Source organism: Bos indicus x Bos taurus, chromosome 17, assembly GCF_003369695.1.
Source record: "Bos indicus x Bos taurus breed Angus x Brahman F1 hybrid chromosome 17, Bos_hybrid_MaternalHap_v2.0, whole genome shotgun sequence".
Taxonomy (NCBI): domain Eukaryota; kingdom Metazoa; phylum Chordata; class Mammalia; order Artiodactyla; family Bovidae; genus Bos; species Bos indicus x Bos taurus.
The window spans coordinates 43034136-43050367 of record NC_040092.1 but is presented as its reverse complement, the minus strand read 5'-3'; the positions used below and the strand labels follow the sequence as shown (position 1 = coordinate 43050367).

The following is a 16232-nucleotide window of genomic DNA, read 5'->3' as shown; positions in this document are numbered from 1 at the left end:
TTTATGGTTTCTACAAGCTATCCATGTATCCATGAATTTTATATAAGACAGCACTAAATTTAGTGAACTGATTTTTTTTTTTACATCCTCTACTTTTAAGATTAAACCATTTTGTCACAAATAGCTTTAGATCTTTTATTTTCCACTACTGCATATTTTTCCTTTATGTCAATGGGTGCTTTTTAGTTTTCATTTGTTTTTTATATTATGAATTATGCTGCTACAAATGTTCTTTTTGGTAGCATTTGCAAGAGTATCTCTTGAAGTGAAACTGTTGGCTTATAATATGGTATGTCACCATGGTTTTAAATGGCACATCTCAGCAAATAGTATGGTATCTTTTCATATTTATTGCCATATAATTTTTGTCTATGTGAAGCTCCAGTTTGTTTCATTTACTACTTTTTCTACTGATGTTAATCTTTTTTCATACTGATTTCATATCCAAGTATAGTTGATGTACAATATTTTATTCATTTCAGGCATACAGCATAGTGACTCAACATATTTATGGATTTTATTCCATTTAAAGTTATTACAAAACAATGGCTATATGCCTGTGTACTGTACATTATAATGTATAATGTAGCTTATCAATTTTATACATAGGAGTATGTTTTTCCTAGGGATGTCCCTATGGCTCAGATGGTAAGTAATCTGCCTGCAATGCACGAAACCCGGGTTCAATCCCTGGGTCAGGAAGATCCCCTGGAGAAGGAAATGGCAACCCATTCCAATATTCTTTCCTGGAGAATTCCACAGACAGAGGACGCTGGTGGGCTACATCTATGGGGTCACAAAGAGTTGGACACAACTAAGCAACTTAACACACACACACGTTTCTCGTAATCTCATACCTCTATCTCCCCTATCCCATTCCTTCCCTCTAATTCTTTGTTAATCTTATGCACTATAAAATTTATCTCTTTGGAACATAACAATTTAGGAATGTGCCCATGGTATGGTATTAGTAAAATGAGTAACATGAAGAGAGGCAGATATGATGCAATTCAAACTGCATATGGGAGAAAATTTACTTTTTGGCAATGGAAGATACTGATGGTTGACCAGATCACTGTCTTTAAGAGGGCTCCATTTTCAAATGAATCACATGTATTTTTGTAGCTGTGAACCATATCCTCTATGCTTCTTTCCTTTTGAAAGTAGAGTGCTATATTTTTCCCTTTGCACACAGCAATACATTTGCCCAGTTAACAAAAAAAATTACTGATACTATCAGGAGATCAGAGTGTAATCTATAGTTTATTCCAAGATTTTACATATTTCTTTAATAGTTCTCAGAGGATATAGTCCAAGGTGCCAAGCCAAACAAAGATGCTAACATGAAATCTTTGTTTATTCAAAATGTGGTCACTTCTAAACAGACATTTCTCTAAAGAAGACATATATATGACTAATAAACACATGAAAAGCTGCTCAACATTGCTTAACATTAGAGAAATGCAAATCAAAACTACAATGAGCTATTGTCTCACACCAGTCAGAATGGCCATCATCAAAAAGTCTACAGACAATAAACGGTGGAAAGGGTGTGGAGAAAAGGGAACCCTCCTGCACTGTTGGTGGGAATGAAAATTGATACAGCCACGATGGAGAACAGTATGGAGATTCCTTAAAAATGACAAATAAAACTACCATAAGACCCAGCAATCCCACTCCTGGGCATATACCCTGAGGAAATCATAATTGAAAAAGACACATGTACCCCAATGTTCACTGTAGCAGTATTTACAATAGCTAGAAAAAAAAAAACAATAGCTAGGACATGGAAGCAACCTAGATGTCCATTGACAGATGAATGAATAAAGAAAGAAGTTGTGGTACACATACACTTAAGTGTATACTGGAATCTTATTCAGCTATAAAAAGGAACACATTTGAGTCAGTTCTAATGAGGTGGATGAACCTAGAGCCTATTATACAGAGTGAAGTGAAAGAAAAAGACAAATATGGTCTATAAAGATGGAGAAGCTCTATACAGTCAACAAAAACAAGACCAGGAGCTGACTGTGGCTCAGATCATAAGCTCCTTATTACCAAATTCTGACTTAAATTGAAGAAAGTAGGGAAAACCACTAGACCATTCAGGTATGACCTAAATCAAATCCCTTATGATTATACAGTGGAAGTGAGAAATAGATTTAAGGGCCTAGATCTGATAGATAGAGTGCCTGATGAACTGTGGAATGAGGTTCGTGACATTGTACAGGAGACAGGGATCAAGACCATCCCCATGGAAAAGAAATGCAGAAAAGCAAAATGGCTGTCTGGGGAGGCCTTACAAATAGCTGTGAAAAGAAGAGAAGTGAAAAGCAAAGGAGAAAAGGAAAGATATAAGCATCTGAATGCAGAGTTCCAAAGAATGGCAAGAAGAGATAAGAAAGCCTTCCTCAGTGATCAATAAAAAGAAATAGAGGAAAACAACAGAATGGGAAAGACTAGAGATCTCTTCAAGAAAATTAGAGATACCAAAGGAACATTTCATGCAAAGAGGGGCTCGATAAAGGACAGAAATGGTATGGACCTAACAGAAGCAGAAGATATTAAGAAGAGGTGGCAAGAATACACAGAAGAACTGTACAAAAAAGATCTTCACGACCCAGATAATCACAATGGTGTGATCAATCACCTAGAGCCAGACATCCTGGAATGTGAAGTCCAGTGGGCCTTAGAAAGCATCACTACGAACAAAGCTAGTGGAGGTGATGGAATTCCAGTGGAGCTATTTCAAATCCTGAAAGATGATGCTGTGAAAGTGCTGCACTCAATATGCCAGCAAATTTGGAAAACTCAGCAGTGGCCACAGGACTGGAAAAGGTCAGTTTTCATTCCAATCCCAAAGAAAGGCAATGCCAAAGAATGCTCAAACTACCGCACAATTGCACTCATATCACATGCTGGTAAAGTAATGCTCAAAACTCTCCAAGCCAGGCTTCAGCAATATGTGAACTGTGAACTTCCTGATGTTCAAGCTTGTTTTAGAAAAGGCAGAGGAACCAGAGATCAAACTGCCAACATCTGCTGGATCATGGAAGAAGCAAGAGAGTTCCAGAAAAACATCTATTTCTGCTTTATTGACTATGCCAAAGCCTTTGACTGTGTGGATCACAATAAATTGTGGAAAACTCTGAAAGAGATGGGAATACCAGACCACCTGATCTGCCTCTTGAGAAATTTGTATGCAGGTCAGGAAGCAACAGTTAGAACTGGACATGGAACAACAGACTGGTTCCAATAGGAAAAGGAGTACGTCAAGGCTGTATATTGTCATCCTGCTTATTTAACTTATATGCAGAGTACATCATGAGAAACGCTGGACTGGAAGAAACACAACCTGGAATCAAGATTGCCGGGAGAAATATCAATAACCTCAGATATGCAGGTGACACCACCCTTATGGCAGAAAGTGAAGAGGAACTAAAAACCCTCTTGATGAAAGTGGAAGTGGAGAGTGAAAAGTTGGCTTAAAGCTCAACATTCAGAAAACTAAGATCACGGCACCCGGTCCCATCATTTCATGGGAAATAGATGGGCAAACAGTGGAAACAGTGTCAGACTTTATTTTTCTGGGCTCCAAAATCACTGCAGATGGTGACTGCAGCCATGAAATTAAAAGACGCTTACTCCTTGGAAGGAAAGTTATGACCAACCTAGATAGCATATTCAAAAGCAGAGACATTACTTTGCCAACAAAGGTTCGTCTAGTCAAGGCTATGGTTTTTCCTGTGGTCATGTATGGATGTGAGAGTTGGACTGTGAAGAAGGCTGAGCACCGAAGAATTGATGCTTTGGAACTGTGGTGTTGGAGAAGACTCTTGAGAGTCCCTTGGACTGCAAGGAGATCCAACCAGTCCATTCTGAAGGAGATCAGCCCTGGGATTTCTTTGAAGGGAATGATACTAAAGCTGAAACTCCAGTACTTTGGCCACCTCATGCGAAGAGTTGACTCACTGGAAAAGACTCTGATGCTGAGAGGGATTGGGGGCAGGAGGAGAAGGGGACGCCAGAGGATGAGATGGCTGGATGGCATCACTGACTCGATGGACTTGAGTCTGATTGAACTCCGGGAGTTTGTTATGGACAGGGAGGCCTGGCGTGATGCAATTCATGGGGTCGCAAAGAGTCTGACACGACTGAGCGGCTGAACTGAACTGAACTGAATGCATATATATGGAATCTAGAAAGATGGTACTGATGATCCTACAGCAGAGCAGCAAAGGAGATGCAGATATAAAGGACAGACTTTTGGACACAGTGAGGGAAGGAGAGGGTGGGATGATTTGAGAGAGTAGCATTGAAACGCATGCATTACCATATGTAAAAATAGATAGCCAGTGGGAATTTGCTGTATGTTACAGAGAACCCAAAGTCAGTGCGCTATGACAACCTTAGAGGGGTGGGTTTGGGAAAAAAGGTGGGAGGGAGGGGACATACGTATACCTATGGCCAATTCATGTTGACATATGGCAGAAACTATCACAATATTGTAAAGTAATTATTATCGAATTAAAAATAAAATGAAAACGTGGTCACTTCTTTAACCATGAAAAAAATACACATGCTAACTCTGACTTCAAAAATCACTTTAAATGACTTTGAGTCACTGAATTTTAAAACTGTATTGTATAGCATAGCATAATTTATTAAACAGTTAAAAGTGGATCCCAGGAATTTAAATAAATAAATAAATAAAATAAAATATACCCCATGGGACTTTAATTCTATGATGTAGGGAGGAGCATAAATTGTTAATTTTAATGAACTCAAATTAAACAACATGAAAAATCTTATAATTACTCTGAACATCCCTAGTGGAATACCCTAAGAACATTTTTAAAGTTTAAAAATATAAAGTTTTAAACAGTCCAAATTTTAAATGTTTAAAGAACTTTAAAACAAGTAAGCTTCTTTTAGTATTTACAGTAATATTATTGTTATTTTTAAATTATAGGATAAACAATTCTGTTACTGTGCATAGGAATTTTTTTTATGTAAGTAAAAAGTGGTACAAATATAAAATCTAATAAATTAAAACCTTTAATCTTAAATGTGAACAAAAATTATCAACATAAATTCATAATGTAATTTTCCTTAAAAAAATTTCCAAGCTCTTTCAATGGAAAAGGCCTAGAAACAATAAGCAACTCAGTAGCAAATAGAATACTGACAAAGCTTAATTAACATCAGGCCAGCTGGCAAATAAGACAGTTAAGAATCCAACTCCATTATCACAAAACAAAGCAACGAAAGGTAGATAAAGTCAATAAACTGATAAATGGCACAAGTATCAACAAGATGAGAGTATAATTCATCAAATACATTTAAGAGATCATAGTGATATTTTAATCAAAGTATAGCTGATACACATTATATAAGTTGGAGATGTACAATATAGTGATTCACAATTTTTTATAAAGATAATACTCCATTTATAATTATAAATAATATTGGCTATGCTATGCTAAGTCACTTCAGTCGAGTCCGACTCTGTGCAACCCCGTAGACGGCAGCCCACCAGGCTCCCCTGTCTCTGGGATTCTCCAGGCAAGAACACTGGAGTGGGTTGCCATTTCCTTCTCCAATGCATGAAAGTGAAAAATGAAAGTGAAGTCGCTCAGTCGTGTCCGACTCTTAGCGACCCCATGGACTGCAGCCTACAAGGCTTCTCCATCCATGGGATTTTCCAGGCAAGAGTACTGGAGTGGGGTGCCATTGCCTTCTCTGAATATTGGCTATATTCCCCATATTATACACTATACCCTTGTAGCCTATATCACACATAATAGTTTATACCTCTTAATCCCCTAACCTCATAATCTCCCCATTCCTTCTCCCCACTGGAAACCACTAGTTTGTTCTCTGTATCTGTGAGTCTGTTTCTTGTTTTGTTATAATTCACTAGTTTGTTGTATTTTTTAGATTCCACATATAAGACATATCATAGAGTATTTGTCTTTGTCTGATTTATTCCATGTAGTATAATGCCCTCCAGGTCTATCCATGTTGCTGCAAATCGCAAAACTCTGTTCTTTTTTCATGGCCATCCTAAAGGAGATCAGTCCTGGGTGTTCATTGGAAGGAATGATGTTGAGGCTGAAACTACAATACTTTGGCCACCTGATGCGAAGAGCTGACTCATTAGAAAAGACCCTGATGCTGGGAAAGACTGAGGGCAGGAGGAGAAGGGGACGACAGAGGATGAGATGGTTGGATGGCATCATCGACTCAATGGACATGGGTTTGGGTGGACTCCGGGGGTTGGTGATGGACAGGGAGGCCTGGTGTGCTGTGGTTGATGGGGTCGCAAAGAGTCAGACACGACTGAGCAACTGAACTGAATTGAACTATCTATATGTATCATATTTTCTTTATTTATTCATCTGTTGATGGACACTTAGGTTGCTATAGATTTGTAGTATAGTCTTAATTAGGGATTCTGATTCTTCCAACTGTTATTCTTTCTCAAGACTGCTTAGAGTCTTGAGAAATAAATCATTTGGCACCTTTCGGGCTTCCAGTTTATTCTAGTTCTGTGACAAATGCCATTGGCATTTTTTTGCGGGGGCAGGGGGCCTGCACTTGGTCTTCATTTCTGTGCATGGGCTTTCTCTAATTGTGAAGAGTGGGTGCTAATACTCTCCAGTTGTGGTGTGTGGGTGTGTCATTGTGGTGGCTTCTTTTGCTGTGGAGCACTGGCTCTAGGGTGTGAGGGCTTCGGGAGCTGTGGCTCATGGGCTCAGAAGTTGCAGCTTGTGGATTCCAGAGATCAGGCTCATTAGTTGTGGCGCAGTGGCTTAGTTGCCCCACAGCATATGGAATCTTCCTGGACCAGGGATCAAAACCCGTGTCCCCTGCATTGGCAGGCAGATTCTTTACCACTGGAATACCACAGAAGTTTATCATTGGTATTTTGATAGGGACTTCATTGAATCTGTTCATTGTCTTGAATAGTATGTTCACTTTAACAATATTAATTCTTCCAATCCAAGAACATGGTATATCTCTCCATCTGTCTCTGTCATCTTCAGTTTCTTTCATCAGTTTCTGACAGTTCCAAGTACAGGTCTTTCACCTCTGTAGGCAGGTTTATTCACAGGTATTTTATTATTTTTAATGTAATTGTAAACGGGATGGTCCTTAATTTCTCTTTCTGATAGTTTGTTGATAGTACGCAACTGATATCTATATATATATATTAATTTTGTATCCTGCAACTCTACCAAATTTATTGATGAACTCTAGTAGTTTTGATCATAGTGATAATTTTTAAATTATTATTAATTATTAAATTTAAAAATTTTAAATCACTAAACCAAAAAGAATCCTCATTGCTCACCAAAGAAGGATGTAGACAACCAGCTTGTTACTTTGGAAACAGTAAACAAAAACAAAGAATTAAGCATTTATTCCTTTTCCTGTTAGAACTCTATCTCAGGATAAACAGTCAATTAACGGAAATTCTCTTTACAGACGTAATCTACTAAATTAAGAAAGAATTATGAAAACAGAGTTATCACTATTTTGAAGCCCCATGTGAACCAAAAGCTACAAGCAATGACTGTCAATAGCTAACACCAACAAAAAGAAAGAATCAAGCATTATGTGCCTCATGGTCTAGTTTTCACAACAATATATGACATATTCTTACTGAGCCTCAGTCTGTTCAAGCCTCTGTATCAAAATCACAGTTAAAGAAAATCCAGGACCAGAAAATGGCTGGATGACCATGGGGATGCAATCAGCAAAATCCAGAATGTGAGATACTATACAGGGCAAACAATCTAGTTTCTACAACAATAAAGTTCAAGGGGAAAAAAAAAACAAACCAGTATGAACCTATATACTAAAAGAGATATATCAACATACTGCAATGTTTGGAACTTTTAAGGATCCTGATTTTTTTTTTTAAAGTGAGGAATGAGAAAATTTGAACACCAACTAGGTATTTCATATTAAGGAATTTTACTAACAATTTTATTTAGTATGATAATGGTACTGGGTTATTTATGTGTTAAAATAGATGTCCTTTTCTTTTTAATAACATATACAAAAATACTTTCAAATTACAAAATATGAATAATATGATTAGGAGTTTGCTTCAAAATAATCCAATGGGAGGTAAAGAGAATGAGTGGAGTCAAGATGAAATAAAATTGGCTACAAGATGATTAAGTAGCTAATGCATAGGTAGATAATAGGCACATGGTGTTTCATCATACAATTTGTTCTATTTTTGGACATGTCTGAAGTTTTCCAAATTAAAAGTTTTTCTTTAATCTGCCTTTCAGAAAAACTATAATAAAATCAGTTACACTTGTCTGAAAATGTCAGATTCAATTTATGAATCTCCCAAATGTATTTCCATTTTCACACAAAGCTAAGGCATTAAAGCAAAAGAATTATATTGATGGTATATTTTAAGAAATCAGCAAGTCACTGAAAAATTTTCCTTATTCTACGAAGAGAAGGATTCCCAGCAAACTTAAAATCAAGAAAGACACATACAGAACCAATCAATTAAGCTTACTTTTTAAGTAAGCATTTGGATTTGAGCATGATTTGGTAATATAATACACAACTCCTGGTTCACCTTTGTCATTGATCACCTGCCTGTTTACCAAGAGTAAGATGGGATTTCAACTATGTCCATTTACTACATGGCTGTCTTACCAAATTTACAATCTGTATTTTTTAAGTCTTTAAAATGTTTTGAAGTTCATCAAAGGATAAATAAAAGCTGAGTTTTAAAATTCTAGTCTTTAATCAAACACCTAAACATTTTTCACAAATAACAAAGCAGCAAACTTTAAAAACAATTTAGAACTGCTTTAACATTATTTAGACACTTACAGAAAAGCAGACTTACATACCTTGCCTGGACTGTGAAGCTGCTACAGGAACTTCTTGGTTTGGCTCAAAAGGAAGCTCAGGTGTTAGGTTTTCAAACTGCTCTTTACTAATGAGATTTAGCTTCTTAAAGTTCTCAACTTCTTGCTAAAGTAAAATGGAGGAATCTAATTACTAAACTGGCTAAGAGAGTAACCAACAGACAATAATTGATACCAATCTCAAAAAAATGAGTTTTAAAAACCGGAATTGATTGCAACAGAATAAAAAAAGATGTTCCAATAAAGAATCTAGCATTACACTTAAAAATAATTAATATTCAGAGTCTAAAGGTGGCATCAAGAACCCTAAAATGTTAGGAACATTTTATAATTAAAACATATTATAAGAATATACATTCTTATCATTAATTACTTATTGAGCATTGAGACACAAGACCATTAAGGTATTATAGAGGTTACAAAGTAATCTAATACACATTTCCTATCCTTAATGAATTTACCAGTTAGATGGAGAGAAAGAAATGTACAAATAAAAATAATATTAGACAGTATATGAAAACTGTAATATTTGGTATAAGAATTGAGATCATAAGGGAGGCATCACAGAGGAGATAAGACAAAAGAAGCTCCTTAAATGAGAATTTAGAGAAAGGGAAAATAATCCTAAATTAGGTACTATGAGCACAAATGAGAAGCTTGAATAAAGTCATTTATTAGAAGATACTCAAATAAATGAGAGAATTTATTTAGAACTAGTGGCAAAAAGCCTTGATAAGGAAGTTGGAGAAAGCTAGGAGAAGGCAATGGCACCCCACTCCAGTACTCTTGCCTGGAAAATCCATGAACGGAGGAGCCTGGTAGGCTGCAGTCCATGGGGTCGCTAAGAGTCCGACACGACTGAGTGACTTCACTTTCACTTTTTACTTTCATGCATTGGAGAAGGAAATGGCAACCCACTCCAGTGTTCTTGCCTGGAGAAACCCAGGGATGGGGGAGCCTGATAGGCCGCCATCTATGGGGTCGCACAGAGTCAGACACGACTTACGCGACTCAGCCACAGCAGCAGCAGTAGACTTTTAATACTAGTCCAAGAAGTTTCTACCTCATTTTCTAATAGGGGAAACATATGATGGAAGATAAATCTAGATGGATCTGAAGGTTCATTTCCAAGCCCCTTTTATAAACTTAGCAGCAAGGATGCTGAGTAGGTCTAAGTTGTTAGCTCTAAGGAAGAATGGGCCCATCCATGTCCCTAGGCCACCTTCTAATTTCCGTTACATAATTACTTAGATTTTCCTTGCCCTAGACTACAAATATGCAAAACATTACAAAGGTAAAGGCCATTCTCTACTGGAAGGTCATTCGGCCATAGTGCATGAAGACTATCCAAGCCTGGCCAAAGCCATGGGGGGAGGGGGGAAGAGTTTGAGGGGCTGCTTATATTGTATTACGTCCGGTTATTTTCCCCCAATAAACCCTATATCATGTCTACATCACTCAGTGCTATTATGTCCATAATCTTTTACAGCGTAACATCTAAAAAGAATGGACACAGGTAAAAGACAAAATAATTTGTCTGATGAATCAAATTAAACTTCATTACAAAATAGTTGTGACATCTTGCTCTTAATAGCTAACAACCTTTTCTTTCTGTATTCAAATATGAGTAGCTACTTGCCAGTTCACACCATTTAGGAGATCCAGTTAGCCTTTCAAAATAGGATCTATCTTTTTTCCATGAAAATGTCTTAAATGATTACTTCCCCCATACCAAAATTACTTTCCCAAATGTCTTCAATAAACTCTTCAAGCTAATTCAGAGTTATTATTCTTCACTGGCCCTTATCTTGCTACAGAGCTTGCTATTAGCAACTCACTTGAGTGAACATTTATTGTATGCTTCTCACATGCCAAAAATGAATAAACACAGTTCTGATACGAACACAAATTATATGTTTCTGTTTTGTTTTTAATTTTTAAAATTAACTAAGGTATAACACACCCAAATTTATATATATCAGTTCAGTTCAGTCCCTCAGTCATGTCCGACTCTTTGCCACCCCATGAATCGCAGCACGCCAGGCCTCCCTGTCCATCACCAACTCCTGGAGTTCACTCAGACTCACGTCCATCGAGTCAGTGATGCCATCCAGCCATCTCATCCTCTGGCGTCCCCTTCTCCTCCTGCCCCCAATCCCTCCCAGCATCAGAGTCTTTTCCAATGAGTCAACTCTTCGCATGAGGTGGCCAAAGTACTGGAGTTTCAGCTTTAGCATCATTCCTTCCAAAGAACACACAGGACTGATCTCCTTTAGAATGGACTGGTTGGATATATATACACATTACTGAGGACATAAATCATAAGTTTATATCTCAATGAAGGGTCAAAAGTGAATGAACCTGTGGGACCACCATTTGGGTAAAGATATAACTAAGCACCCTAGAAGTACCTTCATGCACCTTCCTATTACTACCCTCTTTCTTCCTAAAGATAGCCAACACTCTGACTTTAATTCTATAGATTCATTTGCCTGTCTTTCAAATTTATAAAAAAGTAATCACAACATATGGTTTCTTTTACACAAAAATATCTTTACGAGATTCATTTATAGTCTGTGACTCTACACCAGAGATCAGCAAACTACAGCCCTGAAAAGCCAAGTTTGTTTTTGTTAAGTACCTATTTGTTTATATACTGCATATGGCTGGCTCCAGTGCTACAACTGCAGGGTTGAGTAGTTGCCATAGTCAATGTATGACATACCAAGCCTAAAATATTTACTACATAGCTCTTTACAGAAAAAGCTTGTCCATCCCTGCAATGATCAAACCATGATTTTTAAAAAATCCATTCTACTGTTGATGAGCATTCAGGTCCTTTTCAGACAGTAGTCATTATAAAAAATGTTACCATAACTGTTTTTACAGAACACTTACTTTGGTCAACAGACATATTTTTTCCCTCTTTTTAAAAAATTGTTATAGGCATACAGTTGATTTACAATGTTGTATTACTTTCAGGTGTACAGTAAGTGAATCAGTTATACATGTATTCACTTTTTTACGATTCTTTTCCCATTTAGGTCATTATAGAGTATTGAGTAGAGTTTCCTATGCTATACAGCAGGTTATTATTAGTTATCTTTTTATTTATAGTAGTCTATATATGTCAGTCCCAATCTCCCAATTTCTCTCTCCCCCTGCCCTATCCCCTGGTAACCATAAGTTTGTTTTCTATATCTGGGACTCTTAAAATATAGGTTTCTTTCTTTTCTCTCTCTCTTCTTTTTGGCTGCATAACATGGCATGCGGGATCTTAGTTCCCAGATCAGGGATTGAATCCATGCCTCCTGCAGCAGAAGTGTAGAGTCTTAACCACTGGACCACCAGGTTAGTCCCTTTCTCTTTTTCTTTTAAACTGAAGTATAATTGACATTTATTTTGTGATTGTAAAAGCTGGACCATAAAGAAGGCAGAGCACAAAAGAACAGATGCCTTCGAACTGTGGTGCTGGAGAAGACTCCTGAGAGTCCCCTGGGCTGCAAGGAGATCAAATGAGTCAATCTTAAGGGAAATCTACCCCAAATACTCATTAGAAGGACTGATGCTAAAGCTGAAACTCCAGTATTTTGGTCACCTGATGCGAATGACCGACTCATTGGAAAAGTCCCTGATGCTGGGAATGATTGAGGCCAGAAAGAGAAGAGGGCATCAGAGGATGAGATGGCTGGATGGCATCAATGATGCAATGGACATGAACTTGGGCAAACTTTGGAAGATGGTGCAGGATAGGGAGGTCTGGCATGCTATAGTCCATGGCGTTGCAAGGAGTCAGACACAACTGGGTGATTGAACAATAATAATTGATATATAATATTTTATATATATATATATCCGGTCCCATCACTTCATGGGAAATAGATGGGCAAACAGTGGAAACAGTGTCAGACTTTATTTTTCTGGGCTCCAAAATCACTGCAGATGGTGACTGCAGCCATGAAATTAAAAGACGCTTACTCCTTGGAAGGAAAGTTATGACCAACCTAGATAGCATATTCAAAAGCAGAGATACTACTTTGCCAACAAAGGTTCATCTAGTCAAGGCTATGGTTTTTCCTGTGGTCATGTATGGATGTGAGAGTTGGACTGTGAAGAAGGCTGAGCACCGAAGAATTGATGCTTTGGAACTGTGTTGGAGAAGACTCTTGAGAGTCCCTTGGACTGCAAGGAGATCCAACCAGTCCATTCTGAAGGACATCAGTCCCGGGATTTCTTTGGAAGAAATGATGCTAAAGCTGAAACTCCAGTACTTTGGCCACCTCATGCGAAGAGTTGACTCATTGGAAAAGACTCTGATGCTGGGAGGGATTGGGGGCAGGAGGAGAAGGGGACGCCAGAGGATGAGATGGCTGGATGGCATCACTGACTCAATGGACTTGAGTCTGAGTGAACTCCGGGAGTTGGTGATGACAGGGAGGCCTGGTGTGCTGCAATTCATGGGGTTGCAAAGAGTCAGACACGACTGACTGACTGATCTGATCTGATCTGATTCTATATTATACAGGCTATCCCCAGGTGCTCAATAGTAAAGAATCTGCCTGCAATGCAAGAGACTTCCAGGATACGCCAGTTACATTCCTGGGTCGGGAAGATCCCCTGGAGTAGGAAATGGCAACCCACTCCAATATACTTGCATGGAGAATCCCATGGACAAAGGGGCCTGGTGGGCTAAAGTCCGTGGGGTCACAGAGAGTCGGACACAACTGAGCAACTAAACAACAACAAGAACAATTCTATGTGTAGGGGTACAACACAGTAGTGCACAATTTTTAAAGGTTATATTCCATTTATAATTATTATAAAACATTGGTTATAGTCCTTTGATATGTACAACATACTAAGGATATGTACAAGCTACCAAGGATAAGGTAGCTTATCCTATACTCAATAGTTTGTACTTCTCATGCTGTGGTTCGGTCCTGCCTTCTGTAAGTCTTTGGGGCTTGAGCCAGATCCAGAGATGGCTAAGTGCCTTCTGCTACTGCTGCTGGTGGTCCTGTCCTCACTGCTCGGACTCCCGCAAGCTCTAGAATGTTTCCAGTGTAACAGAGTCAACGCCAGCGGGGTCTGCGAGACTGGGGGAAGCACCTGCCAGACTCAAGGCAGCCAGCGGTGCTTTCTGAGGAGGATCTACGAAAATGGCACGCTTTCCTATGGACACCAGGGTTGTAGCCAACTATGTATTCCCATGAAGTTCTTTAATCCCAGTGTTATTGTGGAATATAAATGCTGTCATGACTCGCCTCTCTGCAACAAGTTCTAAAGTCAGGGCCCCCAGCTTTTGCCCTGATCTTTTATGGATGAAGCTAATTTCAGTTCAGTTCAGTTCAGTTCAGTGGCTCAGTCATGTCCAACTCTTTGCGACCCCATGAATCGCAGCATACCAGGCCTCCCTGTCCATCACCAACTCCCGGAATTCACTAAGACTCACGTCCATCGAGTCAGTGATGCCATCCAGCCATCTCATCCTCTGTTGTCCCCTTCTCATCCTGCCCCCAATTCCTCCCAGCATCAGAGTCTTTTCCAATGAGTCAACTCTTCACATGAGGTGGCCAAAGTACTGGAGTTTCATCTTCAGCATCATTCCTTCCAAAGAAATCCCATGGCTGATCTCCTTGCAGTCCAAGGGACTCTCCCTAAATTGCAACCACCGCAGCCTCCAAGATTCTCTGATCTGAATGTGAATCCCCTATGAGAAGCAGTCTCAGACTTGTTCTGTCTTCAAACTCCTTTTCCTTCACTGCAAGAAGCCCCAGGGATGTAGTCTTTGAAACCAAACTGGGATGAAGATTAGTGGGCATAGCTAGGTCCAAGGATACTTTCTTCCTTTTCAGGTCCTAATTGGCAGTCACACTGATGGGCTGCTTAAAAAGGCAGGGTCTGGGGAAGGCTGAATTTGTGATTCTGCATGTTCTGGAGGCAGGAACTGAAGGAGGAGGGGGAGTCTTCCAAGGCTGAAAAAAGTAGAAGTGTGAGGGGCTCCATAAATGATGGGTTAGTTCAGTGGGCTAGGTGTTGTAACACAAATCTCTTAAGTATCAGTGGCTTAAAAAAAATGGAGTCACTTATGTCAAAGGGATCCAAGATGGAGCTGGGAGGCATTAAGGAAGTGGAACTTACACACATCAACTGCTAAACCCAACATAACCTTCGAACCCAGACATCCTGAGACCACCTAGAACTTTCTTCTTTTCTCCTCAGAGAGCACAGCTTAGCAACCAATCTGCTGCCAGCAAGTGACTCAATGCCTGCCAGCACCAATCATAGTTCTGTAATGATAACCTTTGTTTCTTCTCTAGAATGTCTCTGTTGCCTTTAAAATCCCCCACTATTGTCTATTGCCCCACCTGGAGCACATGTGAGTTGCCATTCAAATGGTTGCCTCCCAAAATGCAATTCTTAGCACTCTCAATAAACTTTCTTTTTTGCAAAAAAAAAAAAAAAATAGTTTGTACTTCTTACTAACCCACCTCTATATTGCCCATCCCTCCTTTCCTCTCATGCTGGTAACCACTAGTTTGTTCTTATATCCATGAGAATGTTTCTTTTTGTTATATTCTCTAGTTTGCTGTTTTTTAGATTCCACATATAAATGAGATGATACTTCCTCTGACTTACTTCATTTAGCATAATGCTCTCTAAGCCCATCCACAGTGCCGCAAATGGTAAAATTTTGTTCTTTTTGTGGCTGAATAGTATTCCATTGTTCTGTGTGTGCACATAAACACATATAAACACATACATCACATCTTTATCCACTCATCTGTTGATGCACATTTTGGATGCTTCTATATTTTGGCACTTATAAATATTGCTGCTATGAACATTGGGGTGTGTGTATCTTGTTAAATTAATTGTTTTTGTTTTTTTCTCAGATATACACCCAGGACTGGAATTGTCAGGTAACATGGTGGTTCTACTTTTAGATTTTTGAGAAACCTCCATACTGCTTCGCACAGTGGCTGCACCAATCCACATTCCAACCAACAGCATGGAGGGTTCCCTTTTCTCCATACCCTCCCCAACATTTGTTATTTGTGTTCTTTTGGATGACAGTCATTTTGACAGATGTGAGGTGATATCCCATTGTGGTTTTGATTTGCATTTCCCTGATGATTAATCATGCTGAGCATCTTTTCATGTGCCTGTTGACCACCTGTCCTCAGGAAAAATGTCTATTCAGTTCTTTGACCCATTTTTTAGTCTTTTTTTTTTTTTTTTAATTGAGTTGTATGAGCTATTTATACATGTTGGGTATTAACCCTTTACTGGTCATATAATTTGCATATTATCTCTCTCTAT

At 38.7% G+C, this 16232-nt stretch overlaps 2 protein-coding genes across 2 annotated transcripts in view; one reads left to right on the top strand and one right to left on the bottom strand.

Moving 5' to 3' along the window:
- Positions 1-11326, bottom strand: part of LARP1B (La ribonucleoprotein domain family member 1B) — a 58633-nt gene extending 47307 nt beyond the window's left edge. The window contains exons 1-2 of the mRNA XM_027567353.1: positions 11321-11326; positions 8892-9015 (exon numbers count right to left, since the gene is read on the bottom strand). Coding sequence (XP_027423154.1) covers positions 8892-9015; positions 11321-11326 — 130 coding nt within the window. The remainder of the gene's footprint in view (positions 1-8891; positions 9016-11320) is intronic.
- A 2564-nt stretch (positions 11327-13890) lies between these two features.
- On the top strand, positions 13891-14193 carry LOC113907742 (secreted seminal-vesicle Ly-6 protein 1). The gene has a single exon (XM_027567352.1). The coding sequence runs from the start codon at positions 13891-13893 to the stop codon at positions 14191-14193; it is 303 nt and encodes a 100-aa protein (XP_027423153.1).
- The last annotated feature ends 2039 nt before the right edge of the window (positions 14194-16232 follow it).

What these genes read in the sequence shown, in the direction of transcription:
- LOC113907742 (XM_027567352.1), top strand. Translation starts at nt 13,891, where the DNA reads ATGGCTAAGTGCCTTCTGCTACTGCTGCTGGTGGTCCTGTCCTCACTG.